The 22,263-nt window shown below is 40.4% G+C and overlaps 1 protein-coding gene across 2 annotated transcripts in view; it reads right to left on the bottom strand.

Moving 5' to 3' along the window:
* Positions 1-14,405: 14,405 nt before the first annotated feature.
* The window catches only part of tmtc2b (transmembrane O-mannosyltransferase targeting cadherins 2b), a 94,572-nt gene continuing 86,714 nt past the window's right edge, over positions 14,406-22,263 (bottom strand). For both annotated transcript variants that reach the window (XM_080028013.1, XM_080028014.1), the window contains exon 12: positions 14,406-16,788. In XM_080028013.1, the coding sequence (XP_079884139.1) occupies positions 16,609-16,788 (180 nt within the window). In that variant the 3' untranslated portion in view covers positions 14,406-16,608. The remainder of the gene's footprint in view (positions 16,789-22,263) is intronic.

Below are 22,263 nucleotides of genomic sequence, written 5' to 3'. Positions count from 1 at the left end.
ACTGGACATCGTTGTCTGGACAGAGGTCTGGCAAACAAGAGTGGCACTTACGTAAAAAAAAAGAAAAAAAAAAGGATTGTTGGTTGCCTGTGATGCCAAAGCTTTGGTTTCTTATTGATGCAATCTTAATTAATTGGAGCGGCCAATGCGGTTTCACATAATGAGTGTTTACATACTGTCCGGTCACTCGTCGAGTCCAGGCAGGGCCGTGAAATCACTTAGTAAATCACACAGAAAGGAAGGAGAAGTTTAAAGCACACACACCAGTCCTGCCTTTGCACCACTTCCATCTTCCTTTACCATTTCCTCCAGGTGTCCATCACACAAAGAGCTGCTCTGTGAGTCAAACCATACCTGTCACTACAAGGCAGCGCTCACTCACACAATGAAGCTCTTTGTCCAGGTGGTGGATGTTTTGGAGTATTATAGAAAAGAAAACAATTCAGAAAGGGTCTCTTTAAATGAATGCTTGTTAACCCAGTGGACAGTCAGTGGAGAAAAAACACCATCAAGGGAACATTGATATCTTTTCTTTTCTTTTTTGATTAAAAGTGCAGTGATCTATTTTGAAGAACGTTCGCTGGCTGTCAAAATATTTGTTTGTCAAAATCAGTGATTATCTCTACAAAATCCGCTACCTGTCACACTGTGTGTGCGCACTGAAAAAGAAAATGGTGTTCATACACAGCCTAGGCTCTGAAACTGGTATGATAACAAATGGGGGCCCATCGTAGCTAGCAACATACCCATTTACAGAGCCTAGGCTGTATATTCACTGATTTTGACAAAAAGTGATTTTGACAAGAAGCATTCTCCAGAATGACTGACTCCATCTTTGAAGCGTTGATTTAAACTTTCAACAGGCTTTCAACAGACTTTGTTGGTAGTGGTGGTACCTTTGGTGCTACAAATGATTTGATTTCAAACATATTGTGGTGTGTGTGGCAATGTATGATGACAGAACCATCTCTGATACAGATTGCCGTTATTAAAACCTCCTGCTTCTTCCCTAAGGCTGGGCCGGTGCAGTGGACCAGCTGAAATGGATCCTGCTGTGACGCTAACAGCCACTGCATGTTTCTGACTAACAGAGCACTTTGGGTTGGGTTGGATTTCTGAATGTGCTGAATCAATTTCTGACATACCACGTCCCCGCTCTGAGACATAACACATGAAATAAATTGAGGTCCAGCCGTCAGAACGTCTAAAAATAATCTGCTCCCGCGAGACCCATATTGAAGCAGGCCACAGTTTTATTTTAAGATCCTGTGGAATGGTTCGACACAGAAAACAGAACTTGTTATGTACAAACTGGGCAGTGTATTTCATCATTATTTAAAAAAATGTTTGTCTCTTTATCAGCATTGGTTTTCCAAAACAGAAGGCCATAAAGTAGTTTTAACACAAGCCATATCTGACCTCTGGGTGTGACCTCCCATGAAAGAGGCAATTTCTCTGTTTATTCTGCAAATCGAGAGGAAATCCACTTCCATGTGTGCGACCAGTAATGATTTGCTTTAACATGCCCTCAGGGAGTTTGAATTCATGTTAATCCCTCTTAATTAATTTCCTGAACATTTCACACACTCCACTTGGACAAACAGCCACTCTGTGAAGCCTAGAGAGTGTATGTGTATTCAGCTCGACATTTGACATTAGTTTAATGAGTGATAAATGTAACACTGATTTGTTTTGGTTGTTTTACTTCATCACATTCAGAAATGAAAATGTGGCGGTTGGTGTTATAGCCCAGGGCTTTCCTGTGACCCACGACCTTAAATAAACAGCTACCAGTTGTTGTGCACTTTGTGAAAAATGAACCATCATACTTTTCTTTCAGAATAACGTCTCTTCACTGTCAAAGTTGCGTCTTCCTTGAAAATTTGATCAGCCATGACAGTAAAACACTCCTATATCGGATAAGAGATGATGAAAAGCATTTGGCTTTGTTAAAAGGGTCTCCTGCATAACATGTTGCAGTTCAGATGTGAAAATAATATAAATTATTTACATTCAAAAGTAATTTGGGAGGGGCGCCCTTAGCTCAGTTGGTAGGGCCTCCCCCCCATGGGCCTCGGCCAGCAGCGGACCCGGGTTCGATTCCAGCCCGCGGTCGTTCTCTGCATGTCACTCCCCTCTCTGCCCCATTTCAACTCTGTCTCTACACTATCAATAAAGCATATAAATGCCTAAAAGATATCTTAAAAAAAAAAGTAATTTGAGTACGTTTCAATGAGTAGGTACTAGAAGATATCAAAGTTTGCTGAAAAAAGCTGCTTTTTTCATAAAACTACAATACACATATAAAAAATATGCTCATCTTGGCTGTTTTTAAGACCACATACAGGAGGACAAGTTATTTACTTTGCATTCAATCAACTCCATCTGTTCATGTCAGAGAGCTGGAAAGATTGCAAAGGAAGGCAATCCCTTTGATGAAGATGTTATTTTATGGCTAATTGCTGAACTTCACTAAGCCTCTGTATTTGTGTTGGACACAGAAACAGTACTCCAAAATGACTGCCTAACAGACGGTTCTTCTCTCACAACACGCAAAGAGATGATTCAAAACATTCAAAACAAAAGAAGGAAAATCAAAATTCACATGCAATGTTGAATTTTCTAAATCCACTTCTAGAATAGAGTATAGAGTATAGAGGCTAGTCTCTTATCATTAAAAGCCCTCAAAGCTCAGTGAAGCTATGTGGTTCAAGCTAATGAAGAAATATGACCGGTTTAAAACAGACAGACCAATGGCTGCGATAGCAATGCAGTTAACCACCGGCTGCCTCGCTTCCATTTTTTAAACGCAGCATTAAGTGAATATGGTTTTGCCAAATATAGAAACATTTTCTGATTAGTTCCAGAACTCCTCTCGGCTCTTCCCTTTAGAATGGAATAAGACCAAATCCACTCGTTTGACGACATGGTATGATGAATGAGAACCGGTTATTGTTCCATTCGGTTCTGGCCCGGAGGCAAAAAAATATGAAATTTACTCCAAAGAAAAATAAAAGTGTTCAATTGGTGTCCAACAACAGCAGGGTCATAAACTACCCACAAAAACTGTTGTATCTGATACCAGTCAAATCACAATTTTGTTTTAGATGAATAATCCAACCGTTATTTTTGATATATTTGGAAATAACATTTACATTGCACCATACATTTCACTGTGGGATTACAATTCAGACGACTCTGATAAAACGGTCCGCCACACTACACGCATTAGTCACACAACTGGGAGCGTGTTTACGAGGCAATCAGTCATACAGTCTTGCAGTAAATGAACAGCATCAACAGCATCTGGGTTGTGCTGCCGGTCTCAATGGGGACTTTGTTCGTTTGCTCCTCTGTCTGCCTTGATACACAACAGAAACAGCAGTGCGTGCTGTTTGGGGGATTTCTCCTCACATGACGAAGGTCTGTGGCCTCAAGCTAGGAGGGCAGATCTTGACACAATCAAAGGCCTCAATTATAATCAGGCATGTAATGGGACTATCAGCATTGTTTGAAACATTCCTAATTGGCCAAGAGTCCTTTGGAAAGAGGAGGAAAAAAAGTGGTTTCTCTTTTTACAGAGGACACATTTGCGTGTGAGTAGTGAGACTCCACACGTGTGTGAGGTTGCATTTAAGTTGCTCAAACAGATGAAAAACACAGACACTTCTTGGCAAACAATGAATTGAAATGTGGTGGTGGTCGTGTCTGCTAATTGTTTTAACAGCACTGAGTGTATTTCAGCCAAGTAAACACTTCATCATTGTAACACACTAAAAACTGTTACTTCATCAGCCAAAGTTGTTTGTGTTAAATTGTTTGAGCACGCTGAACGGGCCGCATGCAAAGGCCTAATCAAGAGTCCATCATGTGCTTTAATTAGGAAGAGAGAAACAATGTTAAAACGTTTAAAATAAGTCCTCAAGACTTCAGCTTTAAAAGTTTTCCAATAAATAGCAGAGCTGCATAGCATTTCATCAGATGCCTTGATGGTCTTTTGATGTCAGAGGATGGTTTAGTGGTCGTAGCATACACTCCAATTCTTGCGGTTATCAAGCACAAGTGAATTTCACATTTGAAAAAGTATAGAGATGGGGGAAAAACATAATGTTTTTATCAGAGTAAAAATGGCCCCTTCGGATTCTTCTGGAGCTCAGTCTGGCCTACTGGTAGATGTCCAAAACCGCAGCTTGGAAAGATTTTCCAATGGAATCCATATCGGTCTTGTCACGGAGGGCCTCTAGGCTATAGAACCCGGGTGCGCAGAGTCCTGAAGCCTATTTGCACTTTACCTCGAGGGGTAGAATGACACACAGCAGCCAGACTTCTGTCCGAGACCCAGCTACCAGGGTCAGCTACTGTAGGGAGAAGAGATATGTGGCAGGTCCGGGGAATAGGAAGAGGAGGGGGGGTAGGTGGTTGTCAAAACTGGCTAAACCAAACTCCACTGATACGAGACCTGTTGCTCCTTCCATGGTCACCCGCTGGTATCCCATTTCTGTTTTATGGGTGTTTTTAAAAAGGAAGTGTCCAGAGTTGTTAGCAGCAGACATTCTACTGCTTTTTGACATGCGGGCATAATAAAGCAGACTGTGCAGCTACACTCGAGCAGGGGTGTTCTTGTTCTAAATTTGCATGATGGATGGTGGCAGAGGCTGAGTGGGACAGGTTGCCTGCTCTAATAGGTCTCTGAGGAACTTAATCAGACGTTCCCGCAGCGCTAAGGATAAATAACAAGCCGGACAACCCGGTGTTGGGGGGGGTCTGGCTTAGAAAGAGCACACTGATGGCACTCTGGCAAAAAAAAATGGTAAAAAGCAAATTTTAGCAGGATAATGAGCTTAATCAAGAGTGAAGGCTGAGAAACTGAGACACATACCCCTCAAATGCATGCATCTCTATTCCCAAAATCTTGAGCCACAAACACGTGTGCGTGCGTTCACGAGGGATCTAAACCTGTGTCAAACCATATTCTTAGGCTCTAGACATAGCAAAAGCAACACGTGAGGCGCTGTCCTGGGTGCAAGGAATAGAATTGACAAGTCAGAGCCTCTCAGTATGAATATTTACCTAAAGTTGGAGTCAGCAATTCTGGAGAATGATTGTTGTCAAAATAAGTTTTTTTAAAAATCAAAATCAGTGAATACCAACTCTCAATCCGCTACCTGTCCATACCGTGTTAATACACAGCTCTGGGCTCTATAGGCTCTGCAAACAGGCATATGCAGTGGGCCCTTTTGTTTAGATACCCTTTGTTAAGATAGCCGTTTACAGAGCCTAGGCTGTGTATTAATATTGTATTTTGTTTTCCCAACACGCACATAGAATGTTCGGGTAGCAGATTGTGAGGAGATATTCACTGATTTTAACCAAAAGTGATTTTGACAACAAGCGTTCTCCAGAATCACTGACCTTTCCATTTCCTCCTTTAACAGAGCAGAACACACTGCTATCTTTGCCTCAATTTCTGATATCCATGCTCAAGTGGAGCGAGATGAGTAAATGAACAGGATTAGGAACAAAGGCAAAGCTGTTGCTGCTTGAAATAAATGGCAGCTGCTGTAGAGAAGGAGATGATGTGTTTGGAAAGGATTCTGCAATGGTCCGGATGGTTGGAAACAGCAGAGGAAGGAAGAAGAGTAGTTAGCATCTGGTTGCCAGAATAGTGAATGAATTCCCAGTAGGCAGTAGCATCTTTACTATAAAAATGAATGAACTGAGAAAGGGTGCTAGTTAATTGGTTTTCATGACTTATAGTGCAGTATAGTGCAGTAAATAAACCCACCTGCTATAGGTCATGCTAGTCTGTCAAGGATACTGTTTAGGTATACACATGGTTTCTCTTTTTTACATCATGTGAAATATGTCTCAAGAAAAACAATGTTTGTGGTTCAAACATGTGAAACTCAACTGCGTTTATGAAATCACAGATGCTCATTCTGATTACTAACAGTAATTATTGGGAATACAAACACTTTGTGGGATGACATATTTATTATTTTAATTTTTTTAAAGATATTTTTTGGGCATTTTTATGCTTTTTTTTACCAACTGAGCTAAAGGCGCCCCCGGGATGACATATTTCTGTTCTTTATTGAATATTGAACAATAGCGTTACACCAAGGTAGACACGCTCCAAGAGTTACTGTGTGGAATTTCAAGGCAAATAAACTGTGTAAAAATGACATTTAATATTTATCTCTGACCCACACTCTCACTGTCTCACATCACATCAAATGAAGCCAGACTACAACCAGTAATTCTGCTTATCTTCCCCAAAACTATTTATATTTTCTTTATTTTCTCTTTATGTCAATATGTCTCTAGACCGTCATGAAGTCTAGACATCAGGTTGAATGCAATGTACTGCACATACCTATGAGATACCCAAAGTGAATGACTTCTATTTGAGATATAAGAAGAAGAAAGCTCCTCTGCAAACTCAAATCCCTTCATTGATCTCCTTCATTTCCTTCAGGTTAGCCTCTCCTGATTGAAGCTGATAGTCACTGGCATCCAGATATTGTGCTGCTTATATTTCCTAATGTTTCTGTTGGCCTTTTTCTGTTTCTGGCTCTCTGATCCGTCAGGGTTGGAGGTTTACACAGACTGTTTAACAGAGAGATGAAAGATGGGCAAGGCAGTAATGTCTGTGTTTTCAAAAAAGGGTGGCTGTGTACTCTATCAATGTGGCCACAGCTCAGGACAGACGGGAAACCTGCCCAGATGGAGAGGCTTTTTTTTTTATAGTTGTGTCATGAATCCCCTGCCAACTGGTGCAACAGAGGAGGAGGTTCTGATTAAAAAAAATAAGACATTGGCTTTGTCCAACAGTCAAACAAACACAGGCAACCTTAGATATACAACATGTCAGAATATATCGTGTACCAACAACAAAAAAATGGACTAGTCATTATAGATCATTACAGAACAAATTTAGTTTGGTAAAATTTGGTCAAAGGCTAATATATAGCTGGACAGTGTATGGTCAATGTGCTACTGTATATTGTGGCCAAATTGTAACACGATTGTCATCGGTCCTGTCTATAATGTGAATTCCTGGTGTCACGAATGGAACATGACAAGGAGGGAGTCCACACAAAATAAGTTCATCTGTAATTTTTCATACTGTGGAGCAGATCATATGACAAAGATTAACTACGTTTCAGTCAAACAGTTTTTTTTTTATAAATGCAGTTGTAAGAACAATACTTTCCACTGCTAACTTAAGATGTTTCATTTGAAAGAAAACTAATTCATCTAATTCTAATATTTTTTATTTCAATTTTTATTGTTTAGAGTAAAGGTGCAGTCCTCTTAGTTCTTTCAACCAGTTACTGAAAAACCTGTTTTTTGGAGACGATGATCCAGTTAGCTGTAACATACGCATATGGGTAGACTAAAACTGTTTTCGATGCTAAATTAGTAGTAGTAGTAGTAGACATAATATGTTTCTTGTTGTGTCGCTGTGTTATCCCATTGCACAGACATATTGTCCTCTATTTGAGGCGCAGTATTTATCTCATTACGTGTTGTGAGAGAGCAGCCTGACCACAAGAGCGATTACTGAAAACATTTTTTGTGATGTGGGTGTGGGCCAATTCAGTTCTGTCAGAAACACTTACATCACATGGGCAAATAGAGATGACAATACTATTTGACTTGGCAGTAGACTTCTCTTGGGAAGACTATCTGCTGCAGCAAACAATTACCATGAAAATAAATAATCCCTCTAGAATAGGTTTTAAGTAGAAGCAAACGCTACCTGAATACAAACCAAAGCAGAGCTAAATCAGGTGGAGGCCAGAGTGAAGAGCCTCAGGCATCAGCACAGGAGCTACAGTAAGTAAAAAACTCATCTGCATCCAGATTGTAAATAGCCCCCATTTCACTGCAATTAAATGTGACGAGTTTGGACTTGGCTGGACTATAGCTGACAGAGTACAGTGTGTGGTTTAACGTTACCTTCAGGAACTAATTAATTAAGGTAATCAAACACATCTTATTATGTCCTCTTTCAAACTGATTATAAACACATTTGTATCCTTCTATGTGCTGGGGTTCATCTGTTAGTGTCATGGCAACGAGGGGATCAAAACCATTTAGTAAATAATACCACTTTGCTTGTTTTATGCTATCCCATTATGTAGGCTAGTACTGATATGTTGGTGATTTATTGTAACATTATGGGTACAAAGCCTAATTGATCTGACTACAAGTAGGTGCTGCACTGTCTCCCCATCACAAATGCATTGCAAATTGACTTTCACCGTCTGCCCACTGGACTCTAATGCAGTCATCTATGTTAGTGTTGCCTGACCTTTCCTTGGCTTGTGGCCATTTAAAACAAAAGCGATATTTTCTTGTGAATTACATCACAGGGTGCTTTCATATGTGAATAACATCACATGGTGCTTCTATATACGTATACTATATATCTAAGACTTGTGAGCAGTGCATCACAATGGATTTTTTCAACCAGGCCAAAAACGGAGGTAAGAACCATTTAAACTGTCAAAAAAACGGTGTAATTGAACAACAAAATACATATTGCCAAAATGTCACCCACATACAATATACTTTTCTTAATGTGAATCATCTAGGGATCACTTATGTGAAGTACATTTAAGAGGTGGCACAATTGCCTACAAATTATGTGGAAAAACGTTTTTAAAACTCGAATTTGAGTTTGAATTGATGTGAAGATGTGTGCGCCTGGGTTAAAAAATGTTCAGCTTTAACAACAATGAATAATTTGCATGTATCCCAAGGCTTTCTGGGTCTGCTTGGTATTTTATTTTAATTTGTATGTAAGAACAAGAAAAAAACTGGAAGGAAACTGGAAGATTCTGTTGAGTTGTGAGTTCAGTCAGAGGACGAGTTGAACACAAATACACACACACTTACACACACTCTCACTCACACTGGTCGGTATTTCCGTTGCTAACTAGCTTAAAGCGAACACAGTCCTTAAATTGGCTGCTTGGGGTGAATAAACACAGCCCAGCGGTACAATTCAAATTAATGATGCTCTGCTTCTGCACCATATGGATCCCACCATCCACAGTGGGACATAACTGATGAATTCCCTCTCAAAACATTGTAAAAATTTCACCACATATATTGAAGTCTATTAGCAAAACCAAGTTGTGAATTTAGATCGGCAACATGTTCACATCGAAGGACCTCCATTACCACTGTAAAATTAAATAAAAGATTGTTCCATTGCATGACATTAATCTTCTGGTAGCAACAAGTACTTCCCAGAGGGGGTTAGAGCCCACACTGAATTGCACACAACTGACCTTTATTATTGTCCCATAGACTTCTTTCCCCCTGAGCCTGCATGCAGTCCATGTGATGGTCTGAATGGAAACCCGATGCTGGAGAAGAGTGTGTTGTTTTGACAGGGTGCTGCTGGATCTTCACAAATTGTCTCTGGAACTAATGCATCCTGACGCAGCCAAACGCACGTGCCACACCTGCCTCCCTTTCTGGCTACCACACACACACACACACACACACACACACACACACACACACACACACACACACACACACACACACACACACACACACACACACACACACACACACACACACACACACACACACACACACACATATGGTACACGCACATGCATAATATGTATAATTCACTTCACTCATCGCACCGTTCCAACTTGGAGAACTCTGCAGTTCTGCCTCTCCAGATCAGCCAGAAGAAGGAAGACAAAGTACATTCTGTCAACGTGGACCTACAAAAAAAATAAAAAATAAAAAAAGGAACCTTTCCTGACATGCTGCCAAAACACACACACAAAATGGTGTGTTAAAAAGGTCTCAAGGGTTTGGCTGTTAATAGCGCTCTGTACATCCTCAGGGGTGGCCATTTTGGGGAGATGGGGATCTGGGTTGTGTCTCTGACTCCTTTTTCCTGCTAACATTGTCCACCTGCATAAGCACACATGACCGCCCATACCAGATCACCAACATAAGCACGGGCGTATGTGGACTGCGGTGGTTGGCAAATTGTGGACATACAGTCCAAACAGAGAAATAGAACAGAGTAGTCTTCGCCAACAACTAGTCTGAACCCAAAAAGGGTTTTCGTAGAATTCATACATATCCAAACGGAGCCAAGGCACTGAGACTTCAAATTTTAGTTGTGGAAATAATATGCACCAGCAACTGAAGCTTCAAACTTTTCATAGGATATTTTCCAAACAAATATTACATGATGTACACTTGTCAGTAGGCCGGTGTGAAGGCTTAAAACCAAATATAGAGTGATGTGGTGTTGAAGAGAAGATTAATGGTGTGGACGACGGAGAACCACCCAATGTGTTAATTTCCTGCTGTGGGCCATGGCTCTCTCTCTCTCTTTCTCTCTTTACACACACACACACACACACACACACACACACACACACACACACACACACACACACACACACACACACACACACACACACACACACACGCTAATGTAAAAGATAATATCAAAAAGTAATTCCAGTCGGCTGTTATTCCACTGCATATCTCCATGTGCATGCAGTCCTGAAAGCAAAGCATCTGACAGAGTCATGCTGATGAATGTGTTGTCATTTTACTGACCTAACCTAATATTGTCAGGATTCATGAGAAGGGAAGGTGTTGTACTGTGACAAGCTTTTGTTATGACTCTTTTCAGCTAAACGCTAACATCAGCATGCTAATTTTCTCCCAATAACGAAGCAATGTAATGTTGACCATGTTTGTTGCCATGCAATAAGTCAGACAGCCCAGTATTTAAACAACTCAATAGTCTGACATATTTCCTATAGGATCGAAAGGCCATTGGTCCAATGGTCCGTTATGCGGAAAAGAAAACTTCTATTTGTTTTTTTAAGAGACAGAGAGGGAGATGTGTGGCTTTTGCTAAATTGTGCCATACCTTTTCAAACAAAGTCACATGGTTTGCATGTCAATATTCATCAAATATTACTTCACAGATTGTGTGAATTTTCATGATAATAGACTGTCGGACCAATGGCCTTTTGGTCCAATGGGCAATAATATGTCGGACTGAGCTGTCGGAAAAATAGGCCATCGAAATTATGGGCAGTCCCCCTATGTTCATCATCTAAGTTGAGGATGTTAGCATGCTGCTTACATTTGCTAATTAGCACCAAACACAATGTACAGTTGAGACTGAATGGTATTTCACGAGTTGTTCGGGTATTTTGGTATGTTTATTAAATTGAATTACAGGTCAGGAAATCACCAAGGTCATCCATTGGAGAACAAGAGTATCTATGCCAATTTACTCACAAAACCACACATATCAACCTCATTGTGTGCTGGAAGAAAAGGAAAGTGTCATCAAAGTAATGATTCATTCTGTGGGCTGGGTATATAACTGTAGGCCATATATCCAGTCCAATAGTTGTTGAGATACTTCAGTCTGGACCAAAGTGGTGGACCCAACAGACCACTATTGTTTTGCATTTCAGCTGAGCCATGCAATTGAATTAGCTGACCTCAAAGCCCACTGTGTTTTGGGGTCAGGGTGTTGACATCTCCTAAATAAATCAGTCAAGAAAAGTATTGTTCACAAATAAATGATATCAAAAACACATCTTCTTTTGATAGCGGTATGACTAGCTGACCCAGTATTGGCAACATGTGTGTCCTTTCGCACAGTAACTCCAAATTAAACAGTGCACTTCATTACAGTGTATATACCTTTATAATCCCATACCTAGATGACTTTGTTACATTCTAATGAGAACTTTACATTGTAAAGTCTTTGCTGCTGCTACACTGGTCTACAGTAGCAGTAGTAGATACTGTATTTCATTGTAAAATAACACCAGAGAAAGACAATTTCCTTTCTGGACATCAAAACACTTCAATAATATGAAGCAGAGTCTCATCTTAATGCTTCTTTTATCAAGTAATAACAATGGATATTGGGTCCAGAGGGGAGAGGACTTCTCAGCATCACGCACGGCCTTCCACTCTAAAGAAGTTGGCGCAGTGTGGTGAGCGCTGGGCTCAGGCACTTCAGATCAAAGTGGTGATAGTTCATCAGCTCATGGCGCAACATGTTTGCTTGATAACAGCAGGCAGATTTGACAGCTCAACGCATGATGAAGAAACAACTCTCTACTCCCAGCTTGAACTATGCGAGAGGTCATAAAGTAAGGACACATACACTATGGTTTTGAGAGTTGAAGATAGACATTCTTGAATTTCTTGGGTCCTGGATACATTCAATTCCCCGGGTTTATTTATTGCCATGAGTGAAATGTGACTGTTTTGATATGGGATCAGAAAGCCCAAGTTGCATGAGATGTGAATTTCTCCCGGGGATTAGAAAAAATGTTTTTATCTTTCATTCTACTCAACGCGTTCCTGACAAATCTAATTAAAGAAACATACTTCAGAGTGAATTACTGTACTTGAATCAGTGCTACATCATGTAGGCTACGATGATGTCACTTCACATCCATTTCGTCATTTACTTCAGATGATTTAATTTACAGGCTCTCTGCATGCACATGTTGATGATGTCAATGGAAAAGGATCCTCGCCTTGAGTGGTGTGATTTAAGCTGCGCCGTACTAATTACAACTGACAAAATGATATGCTTGCGTAAACACCCAAGCGTTGAAAGATTTAAAGGCAAATGAGGACACATGAGAGTTGGGGGGGGGGGGGGGGGGGGGACATCACTGTTTGTTTAGAGGCAACATGATACTGAGATCCAAATAAAATAATAGGCTCAACATGCATCTGCCTGGTTCATTTTAGGGAAACGTAGCACGGGTGTTATGGCTGCTGCTGTTACATATTATGACTGGACTTGAGCAGAGAGAATTTGAACAGTATGTGTTGCAGCTGCTTGGACCAACTTTTATTAAAAGTCCAAGCCATGCAACAATGCCAGCAGCCCAGGGAGGCTGTACTCAGATACAGGAATGTAACACAGAATGAGCCAGATGGTATCATCATGCTGACATTAAGTAGGTAGGCTACCATCTTTTTCAACACCTTAGTACACCTTAGTTCAGTGTTTTAGGAGGCACAACATAAAAAAGTATAGTTGATAGAAATTGTATTTGTTTTGCAGGTACCCTATTTGGTCATAAGAAAAATATTGGATAAATGGTTTTCACTTGACTCTTGGGAAAGATAAATATAATTTCCAAATCTCATGACAATCCCTCCAGTTGTTGAGAGATATTTCACTCAAAACCGCAAATGAGAGACTTGTGGTGCTAGAGGAAAAGTTAGGGGATCATCAGCGTCATTGGGGTATATCCTCCTGGAACCATGACTGCGTACACATTTGTGACAGTCCATCTAGTAGAGGTTGAGATGTTTCACAGGTTAAGTAAAAACCTTGACCTAGTGACTTGGTGGCACTAAAAGAAAAGTTGGTGAATGCCCAAAGTTATTATGATACATCCTCTGGGAACAGCCAATGTCTGTAAAAACTTTATTGGAAATTCTCTGACAGTTGCTGAGATATATCAGTCTGGACCTCACCGTCCCTAGAGCCAAGCGAAAAAAAATACTTAAGGACGGGGCACATTGTGACTGTGAAATAGCTTCCACTTTAAATAAAATAAATTCCAAAAACATTACCTTCTGCAATTGCTGCAACCACCATGTGACCTCAATGTAATTTCAAAGTCAGCAGTGTATTGACCATTGAGTGAGAAGAAACCCAAATGCCTACACAGCAGGAAATGAAAGCACATTGCCTTTGTAGCGTGACTCCAAAACCCAACAAACCAGCAGCAACAAGCTTCACTTTTTCATTATATGTGGGGCGCACCTGTGTTTAAGAGAAGATCCATACTGGACTGGACAGTGCAGGCATGCCTCTGTGCATTCCAGTCCAACTGAGCGCCATGGTGGGCTCCGATCATGGGAGCAGACCTGCCGTGTAGACATGTGAGAAACATCACAAGGCATACGGCTTCGTTCACAGGGAAGGGCCTTTTGCTTGTCAGCGGGGTCTGTGCTGCAGTGGTGGTTGTAATAATGGAAACACACCAGCCATATGTAGACACTGTGCTACCCCTTCCATATGGGAATATTTACACGCCATCTTTGTTGTCCAAACTTCAAAGCGGAGGAGATCCATTTGACTTGATTTTATGACACATTTAAGCAAATTTGCAGGGGGGGCAAGTTTAAATGCCTTGTAAAACCTGTTCCACAGCATGCAAGACCACCCCATTAAGTCTGATAACCCACATGGATATAAATGATATCTGACTTAGAGACTGTAGGTGTTGCCACAGAGTGTGAAGGGCATGTGTGTGTTTTTTTGAATGGTAGTGGAAGTTAAAAATCCCTGAAATGTTATCTACATTTACTTCAACAAACGGCTGCACAGGAAACCAAAATAAAAGCAGAACACCATAAATTTATTGTGGGAAAAAAAAGCAACATTGGGAAGAAAAGTCTATTCCGGCACATTTTTCATCTTTATATTACAAAAAGGAGCAAAAAAGCTACAAATCTTCGATAATTTATACAAATACAACAACTTTCAAAAATAAAATCTTTAATTTAGTAAACGCTCTCTGAACACGTTTCTGCAACGACACACCGCTTGAGATCCCTGAGCAGAGACACAGAGTGTGTTTTTTTTCGTTTAGTTTTTTTTACATCTTCACGCAAGCAATAACAATTATCATCAGTGTTTGTTCATAAACACTTTATATACACATGAGACATTAGCACACAGTTTGACTATGGGGTGTGTGAGGTGTCGGGCAAGAATTTTGTGAACTGTGATTATTTGAATGAACTAGTGACCATCACAGTCAAAAACAGAACATCGAGTGTGACTTTAAAGTTTATATCCTCCATTGAAAGTGTCGCTGTGTTTAAATACAGTATTTATAATGGGGCACTCAACTGTATTTGGACATTATACCCACTACCTTCCTTCACTTGACATGTAAAAACACAGTGCCAGCTGGTTCTGTTGCAGATAAGGAGACACAAAGCCATAACTTACATTGTGTAAAACTAAAGGACACAGATAGTTTAGGAGGTTTGCAGTCAAAAACAACGCTGACAATTACAAACGACCAAATAAATGTTAATTACACAGAATATATACAAAATAAGACCTTTTAGACTTGAGTGTTGACAATATGGGAACTACTTCATGTAACAGACCCAACTCGCTCAGTTTCTGAGCTTCCACTTTTAAGTCCTGGCTACTTTTGTGCTGCGCGATTTTCTGTATACTTTACACAATGTAGGTATATATTAGGATTCATTTATACAAACACAATGAAATTAGTTTTATTCCAAAAAGAAAAAAAAAAACACACATAGGCAAAGAAACACTTCCCTCAGACGTGCTGTGTCTGTGCATTGTTCTGCGGTGACAGAAAAGTGCGTGGGCATAGCTTTTGTATTTGGTGAGAAGAACTCTTTCGTCTGTTGAAAGCTCTGCACACTCGTTTGTACAAGCTTCAGGCCTGTGGGGAAACAGTGGAACGGAAACTGTCATACCTGTATCTTTGTTGCCTGTGACTTCTAAGGGAAAGTGGCTTAACATTTCCATTTATAACTTCTAACTGTTTTCGACAAACAAGTTATCATGGTGATTTGGATTCTCTGCGAGTGCCCAACAAGAAGCAGTAGTGTACTTCTGTATGCCGCTAAATAACTTTCACACCTTTTATTTCAATTACTTCACAAGGTGAAAGGAGTCCCATCTCCTTTGCTTTTCGGCTTTCTTGACAACAAATACTGTATTTGGCAAAAATCCAAGCCTTCATTGAGCTTTACAAGGCTATTGTTGAGCTGTGATAGCTACAAAATCAAGGTCCATTTTTTCAAGTTTTCAGATATCAGGACACCTGCTACAAATGGTTTTCAATGATGGCGCTAACTTTAATACTTTCATCATGAAGTGTGTCTGATCTCGTCAGCGAAACTAAATGAGCCATTGAGCATGTGAAAAGAGATGTTAGTGATCTCAATTTGATTGACATGATTAATCCGGGGATACGCAGTTCTTCATTTTGCCTTGATTTCTTCAACCTCAAGATCAAACCAAAATCTTTGTTTAAGGTGATGAAAAACACCCTTAGAGCAGAGCTATTTAATTATTTTCTCTCTCTATCACATTTCAACTTACACTGCTTTGAGTCAAATTTCTCCCCTTTGAAATACAATTGGCTTTAAAACAAAAATCATCACAAATGTTGAATGACGTACCTATCTCTCTTCAAGTTTAAGTGCTCTAGTTCTAGACGAATACAGGCCAAAACGGAATGAACTGTGGTTCCTTGCGGGAGCACTAATTTTGATGAAAGTGTTAAAGAGTCCATATACCACGTAGCACCTGCCAAACTGTGAGCAATGCTTCTAAAAAAAAAAAGCTGCTGGCCCCGAGGTGTATGCAGAGCTCAGTTAGCTATTAGGAGGGGCGGCGCAGTCACGGTCTCTCTGAGCAAACTTCCTCAATAAGGTTTCTTCAGTCTTTCCTGGATGAGGAGAGCGGATGCAGAGCGTGTAGGCCGTCCCTCTCCCTCCGGTCTGGCTTACAGATGGCAGGTAGGCGGGCAGGCAGGCAGGCTGAGCTCAGGGGCTGCTGGTCCTCAGGCCCTGTTTCTCCATGATGTTCCACAGCTTACGCAGGTTGGACTGGGTGATGGTGTCATCCGGTTTCAGTTGCAGCGCTCGGAGGTAATTGGCTTCAGCCTCTTGCAGCTTCCCGTTGAGGTGCAGGATCGCCCCCAAGTTCATCAAGGCTGCAGGATACTAAGGAAAAAGAAAGAAAGAAAGAAAAAAAGATTTTTAGTCATTTCAGGATGAGATCAGTTTTCATACCACATACACCTCAGGGCAGCCTCAGGCTTTGTTCCAAACTTATGCTGTCTTTTCTGTCCAAGAATAGCAACACAAGACTCTAGTCTGTTATGGAGAAGTACTGTAGGTGCAATGAGTATACAGTACATACAGGGAGTCAACTGCTGATACATAGCAAGGGCCAGCTAACGTACAGGCAATTACAGCCATACAACATTAGGGGCCATGAATGGCTGTTATGAGAGATGAATAATGCAAATGAAATCTATCTATTCCCACTTTAGGGGTTTACATAATTAAGCAAGGAATCTGAATTTGACCAGAAATGCTTTATATCGTTGAGTCACATCCAATGAACTGTTGTCTGGGAATATTGTCTCCAAACAGACCGACTTTAAACAAATGCTATTTATGAAAGCTAGAGCATTAAAGTATGAATCTTATTACAAAACCAAAAGAAATGTCAGATTTAATGAACACATAAAGTTATGGAACAAACAATTACTTTTAAGTAGAACAGTCACTGTAAAATAAAATAAAAACATTTGCTCATCTCATGAGGCTATGCAGCAGAGCCGAACACGCTATTGGTTCCTGTTTACTAGATCATCCAGACTGTGTTTTGGAGTTTGGTTACTATGCTGCTATGCGTGTCTCCTGTGTCTTGTCTGTGGCCGAGAGATTTCGAAGGGAGCAACCACCAACTTTGAAGTGGGTCTTAATGAATGTACTGTATATTCCTGCTGGTGCCAAAGGGGCAACATCATCAATGGGACCGGCGGGTGAGTCATGGGGACATAAGTAAGAGAAAAAGTGTCCGGGTTGAAATCATGTTAAGGCCATGAAATATTTAGGCCAAGGGGAGGGGTTACATCTGATATCCATTTTAGTGTGAAGTGTGGAAAAGATGTGTAACCCTGTAGCGAAATGCTACTGCTGTATCTGCTTTGAACTATTTACATTTATTTTTCAAATGTATAATTCCTTGGAAACAAGGTATGTACAAATAAAACCTTCTTCGTCAAAATAGTCAGTCATGTGCTGTAAATGCACTTTTTGTGACTCATTCCTCCAATATCACCTCATACATCATTGCCACATGATCATGGCATCTTGACATTCACTGATTCTTTTACCACAAGCCTTAATGTCTTTCTCATGGCCTATTCACTGATCAAAAAAGTCGTTCTCAGAGCAGCACTCTTTGAATGAGAGAAAAGGTGTGTGGAATGTTATGAAACATGTGTAGAAATGGGACCCATTCACAACAACAGAGGAAGAACAGAAAAATAGTTAAGTTGAGTATAATAAAGATGTAATGACATATAAAGAAAGTGTGAAAAATATATAACTTATAGAATCCAATTTAGGAAATGGGTTTATCTTTAAAATAAAATAAAGATTAATAAACACCCAAGAAACCAATCGTAATGGAAATTGTGTTTTTGAAATACGAGGAGAAGCCATCAAAGACGACTGCATGCACCTTACAAATGGCATGTATAATAGTGAGTCTGTAGGTCATACTGATCATTTTAAAGGTTTAGTCATCCATGCATCAAGAGTACCTTTTCAGACAGGTTACCAAACACAGACATTCTCAGACTTTGTGCACACTGTAGGCTGTTTGAATTGCCTTCCTTTGCTACACTGCTCCACCCCTGTCAACCACACTCACAAAACACCTTTAAAAATCCACTCTGTTTTCCCTCTGTCAAGGTTGGATGAGTGATGCATGAGAGTCTCAATGGGAACAATATGCCCAATAGCGCTGCTTTTCTCATATGGAGAAATTAAATAATAGCATGATGAACTCTTCGACTGTTGCTAACTTACTCCAAACATCCGGCATTCAAGTTCCTAGATACCACTTCACTCAACTCGCTGCATTTTGTGCAATTACATTAATCCCCCAGCAAAACAAAAATGTCTCTTTGTATTTCAATCGTTTTTTTTCACAGGAGCTGCCACAGTTTTTGACTTTAATGGTCGAGGTAATTCTCAGGTTGTTTTCTCTATAAATTACCTTCTGTTTGACCCACCATTTGAAGGTCAAACCACAAAATAACGCTCAGGGATCAATTTGCAAGTACGGAATTTTTACTACTTAGAATAAAGCTATAGCCAAAATATATAACTGTTTACACATATGGACATAGTTGAAAGTGACAGGGCCACATGTAGATATATGCCTCTACAACATGGGGGTGACAAAGTGTGTATTTGAACATTAGACTTAATGCCATTTAGCAGAGCTGGATCTTGTGTTAAGTGAATTGCATGCAGCTTCAACAACCTCCACCAAAAAGGTATGGCAGCTTGTGTGTTGTCTGAGAGGCAAAATCCAAGGGAGTGGGGGGGATTTTCAGCATATCCCTCGCTGCTGCTTTAAAAGTGCACACAAATTACTCAAGGCACTAATATGAGTAAATTGAAAATTTTGAAAAACTCAGAACTGCCGCTGGTTTTTAAGCAGACATGGTATAGTGGTCTTTTAGTGAATGAATAGAACTCAAACTGATAAAACTGAAAAAAAAAGAACACGGTCAACTGATGCCCTGCCAGCCATTTAGAGAAACTGCTACTGTGGATCTGATCACATTTCTGGATTTGATTGCTGGCAAATGTAGACGGGAATGTTTCAGTTACAATTTAAGCTTCTTGTGCTGTTCTATTAAACCTACGTATATCAACACAGTCATAAAAAAATACCAGCATGAATGAAAGTTTACCCTTAAAGATGACTCAGGTTGTAGGGACAGGCAAGCTTTTAAGAATACTTTTTTTTCTAGATTAACACACGAAGTCTGTGCAGAAATAATATGTTTTAGTTGGTGAGGATGTAAAACCATAATTCTGAAATATTTATTTAGGATTCAACTTAGAAAACCATTCCGAGACTTATCTACTATCAATCTATTTGGGGCGACTGTGGCTCAGGTGGTAGAGCGGGTCGGCTGATGATCAGAGGGTTGGAGGTTCGATCCCCGCCCTGCCACTTGTGTCATGGTTGTTGTGTCCTTGGGCAAGACACTTCACCCACCTTGCCTCGTGTGAATGTTCGATAGTTAGCCTGCTATCGGTGTATGAATGTGTGTGTGAATGGTAACGTGGGAATGGGAACAGGTCTCCCTTGAAAAAGAGTCTTCGGTCTCAATGGGATTTTCCTGTATAAATAAAGGTTAAAAAAAAATAAAAAATAAAAATCTAGTTGTAAAGTGTATGAAAAGTTGAACTAAACAGACAAACCCTATAGTTGTACAGAGAGCCATCTGAGATCGTCCAGGGAAGAAGCTGATGAGTGACATAACATATGAAAGCCTTTTTTGCACACCTGGGTAGCATAACAACTGACTCCTGCTTTTATTCTTAGTGCAGCTGCAGCAGAACAACTCCAAATATCTTTTACTCTGCGCTCATGGAGAACTTATCAATCCCCGAGTGTGGTCTCCTCCACTTGCCCTTGTAAGCTCTCACCCTTCTTCCCCCCCCCGGTCTTTCTCTTTTTCTCCTCCTATACTTCATAAAGCTAAGACATGTGATTTATACCCTATACTCCTGCATTCTTCCCTACACTTGCAACACTCAGCAAAATGTTCCCCAGTCAAAAGCTTTTCATTTTCCCCTTTTATTTCCTGCTGCTCTGTAACCTCTCTGCCCCCATACCATTCCCAAAACTGGCATATACTGCAGCAAAGGCACGGCCAGATGGAGTGTATTAGTCTAGATCTTAAAGCCTCTGGAAACCTGGTCTAAAATAGTAAAAGTCAATAGATGATATACAAGTTGGGCAGATTTTACAAACATCTGATTGAAAATAAATTAGTTATATCAAACGGTCTCCATGGCAACATGGCATTGTTTTTTTATTTATTGGCAGATAACTGCTGTGATTGGTTCAACATACTTATTGTTTCATAAGAACCAGAGCGAAGCCCGCCTCATCTCAACCGCATTCATTCAGTTTATCAAATTTGGAAGACAATATGTTTAATTTGATTGATAAAAATGCCTGACTCTTTTCAGATGCTTACCATCATGCAACTAACTCCCAAAATGACGTAGTTAGAAGGATCTTGTGACTTTGGGTTTACAAGGGCTTTAAAGCAACATATGCCATAAAGATAGTGAGTGTCAAGATGTAAAACCAGGCTGGGGGGATGACCTGACAGTAATGCCTTCAAATAGGATAGAGCAATAATACCTACATGCAATAGGGAATCTTCAAAGAACATATGCCATGGGGTGCAGAGATCCACCAAAGCAGAACCAAGCATCCAATGGGATTTAGCCTGTCTGCCTGGATAGTGGGAATTGTAGGACTGAGTGACTAAATCCTGTGAATGAAGTGAACTGTCCTCTCTCACTCAATGCGAGCAAACACATGTGCTTGATATAAAACACCAGTGGCTTTGGAGAGTGAAGAGTCAAGCCACAGTAAAGCACAACATGACAAATGAAGACGGACAAGCTACATGGTTTAAGTCAAGTCGCCTCGGAGAGAACAAAGGATAATGGCAAAGAAGATGGATGAAGACGCTAAATCATAATGGTGCCTCAGCTGTAAGCAATACAAATGGCCAAAGGGCATCCAAACAAAAGTGACAAAGTAGGGGAAAAAAAGGGCCTCTGAGTTTGAATGTGTACATCAAATGCGTATTTGCACAATTACAGATGCCAAGAAAAGGTCATGTAGTGATTACACATATAAACAGGAACGAAAACATCTGCAGCACATTTTTACAGAAGCACATATTCATCAGCGGGTGGCAGGACAGTGGTCTTCTCAATGGTCTACGCTGTCTCCTCACAAGAACTCCTCACATTGTTAAAAGTGAATCATGAATGTGCTATATTAAGAGAACACGCTTTTTTTCTGGTGCAGGCGCCATTTTTGTTGCAATCCTTGGCCTACTGCGCCAAATTCATAGCAAGGTCGCCTCACTTTGCCATACCGTCTCATAACCTTATTCTTCCCAAATGCATGCTAGAAAAGTTCGTCCCCCATGATCCTTGAAGTGTTAAACAGGTAAAGACAATATATGGACGTACAACCATACAGAACCCATCACATTTATTTTGTTGTTGGACCAAACCTATAAATACCCCTGGAAAAACAGGCTTGATAGGACTCATGCTTGTAAGCTTGTTTTGGCTTTATTAAGACCTAGTACGTGACGTTGAAACTGTTGAATACAATGAGGCCAAAGCAGGCAAGACTGATCTCCACTGTAGTCCTGTATAGCCACGTGTTTGTCCAATTGAGTTAGGGGACAGTTGCATAAAGTTATTTTTTATTTAGCTTTTTGTGTCGTTAAGTGAGTTTTTAATCTTTGTATTTCAGTGGACAGTGCCAGGCCCCAAGGACAGGTCCCATTTACAGCTTATGAGCCTACATGTGTGAATAGACCCTATTGTCATTACAAG

The sequence above is a fragment of the Ammodytes marinus genome, assembly GCF_949987685.1.
Source record: "Ammodytes marinus genome assembly, chromosome: 5".
In the NCBI taxonomy this organism is placed as follows: domain Eukaryota; kingdom Metazoa; phylum Chordata; class Actinopteri; order Uranoscopiformes; family Ammodytidae; genus Ammodytes; species Ammodytes marinus.
This window is presented reverse-complemented; position numbering and strand designations above follow the sequence as displayed.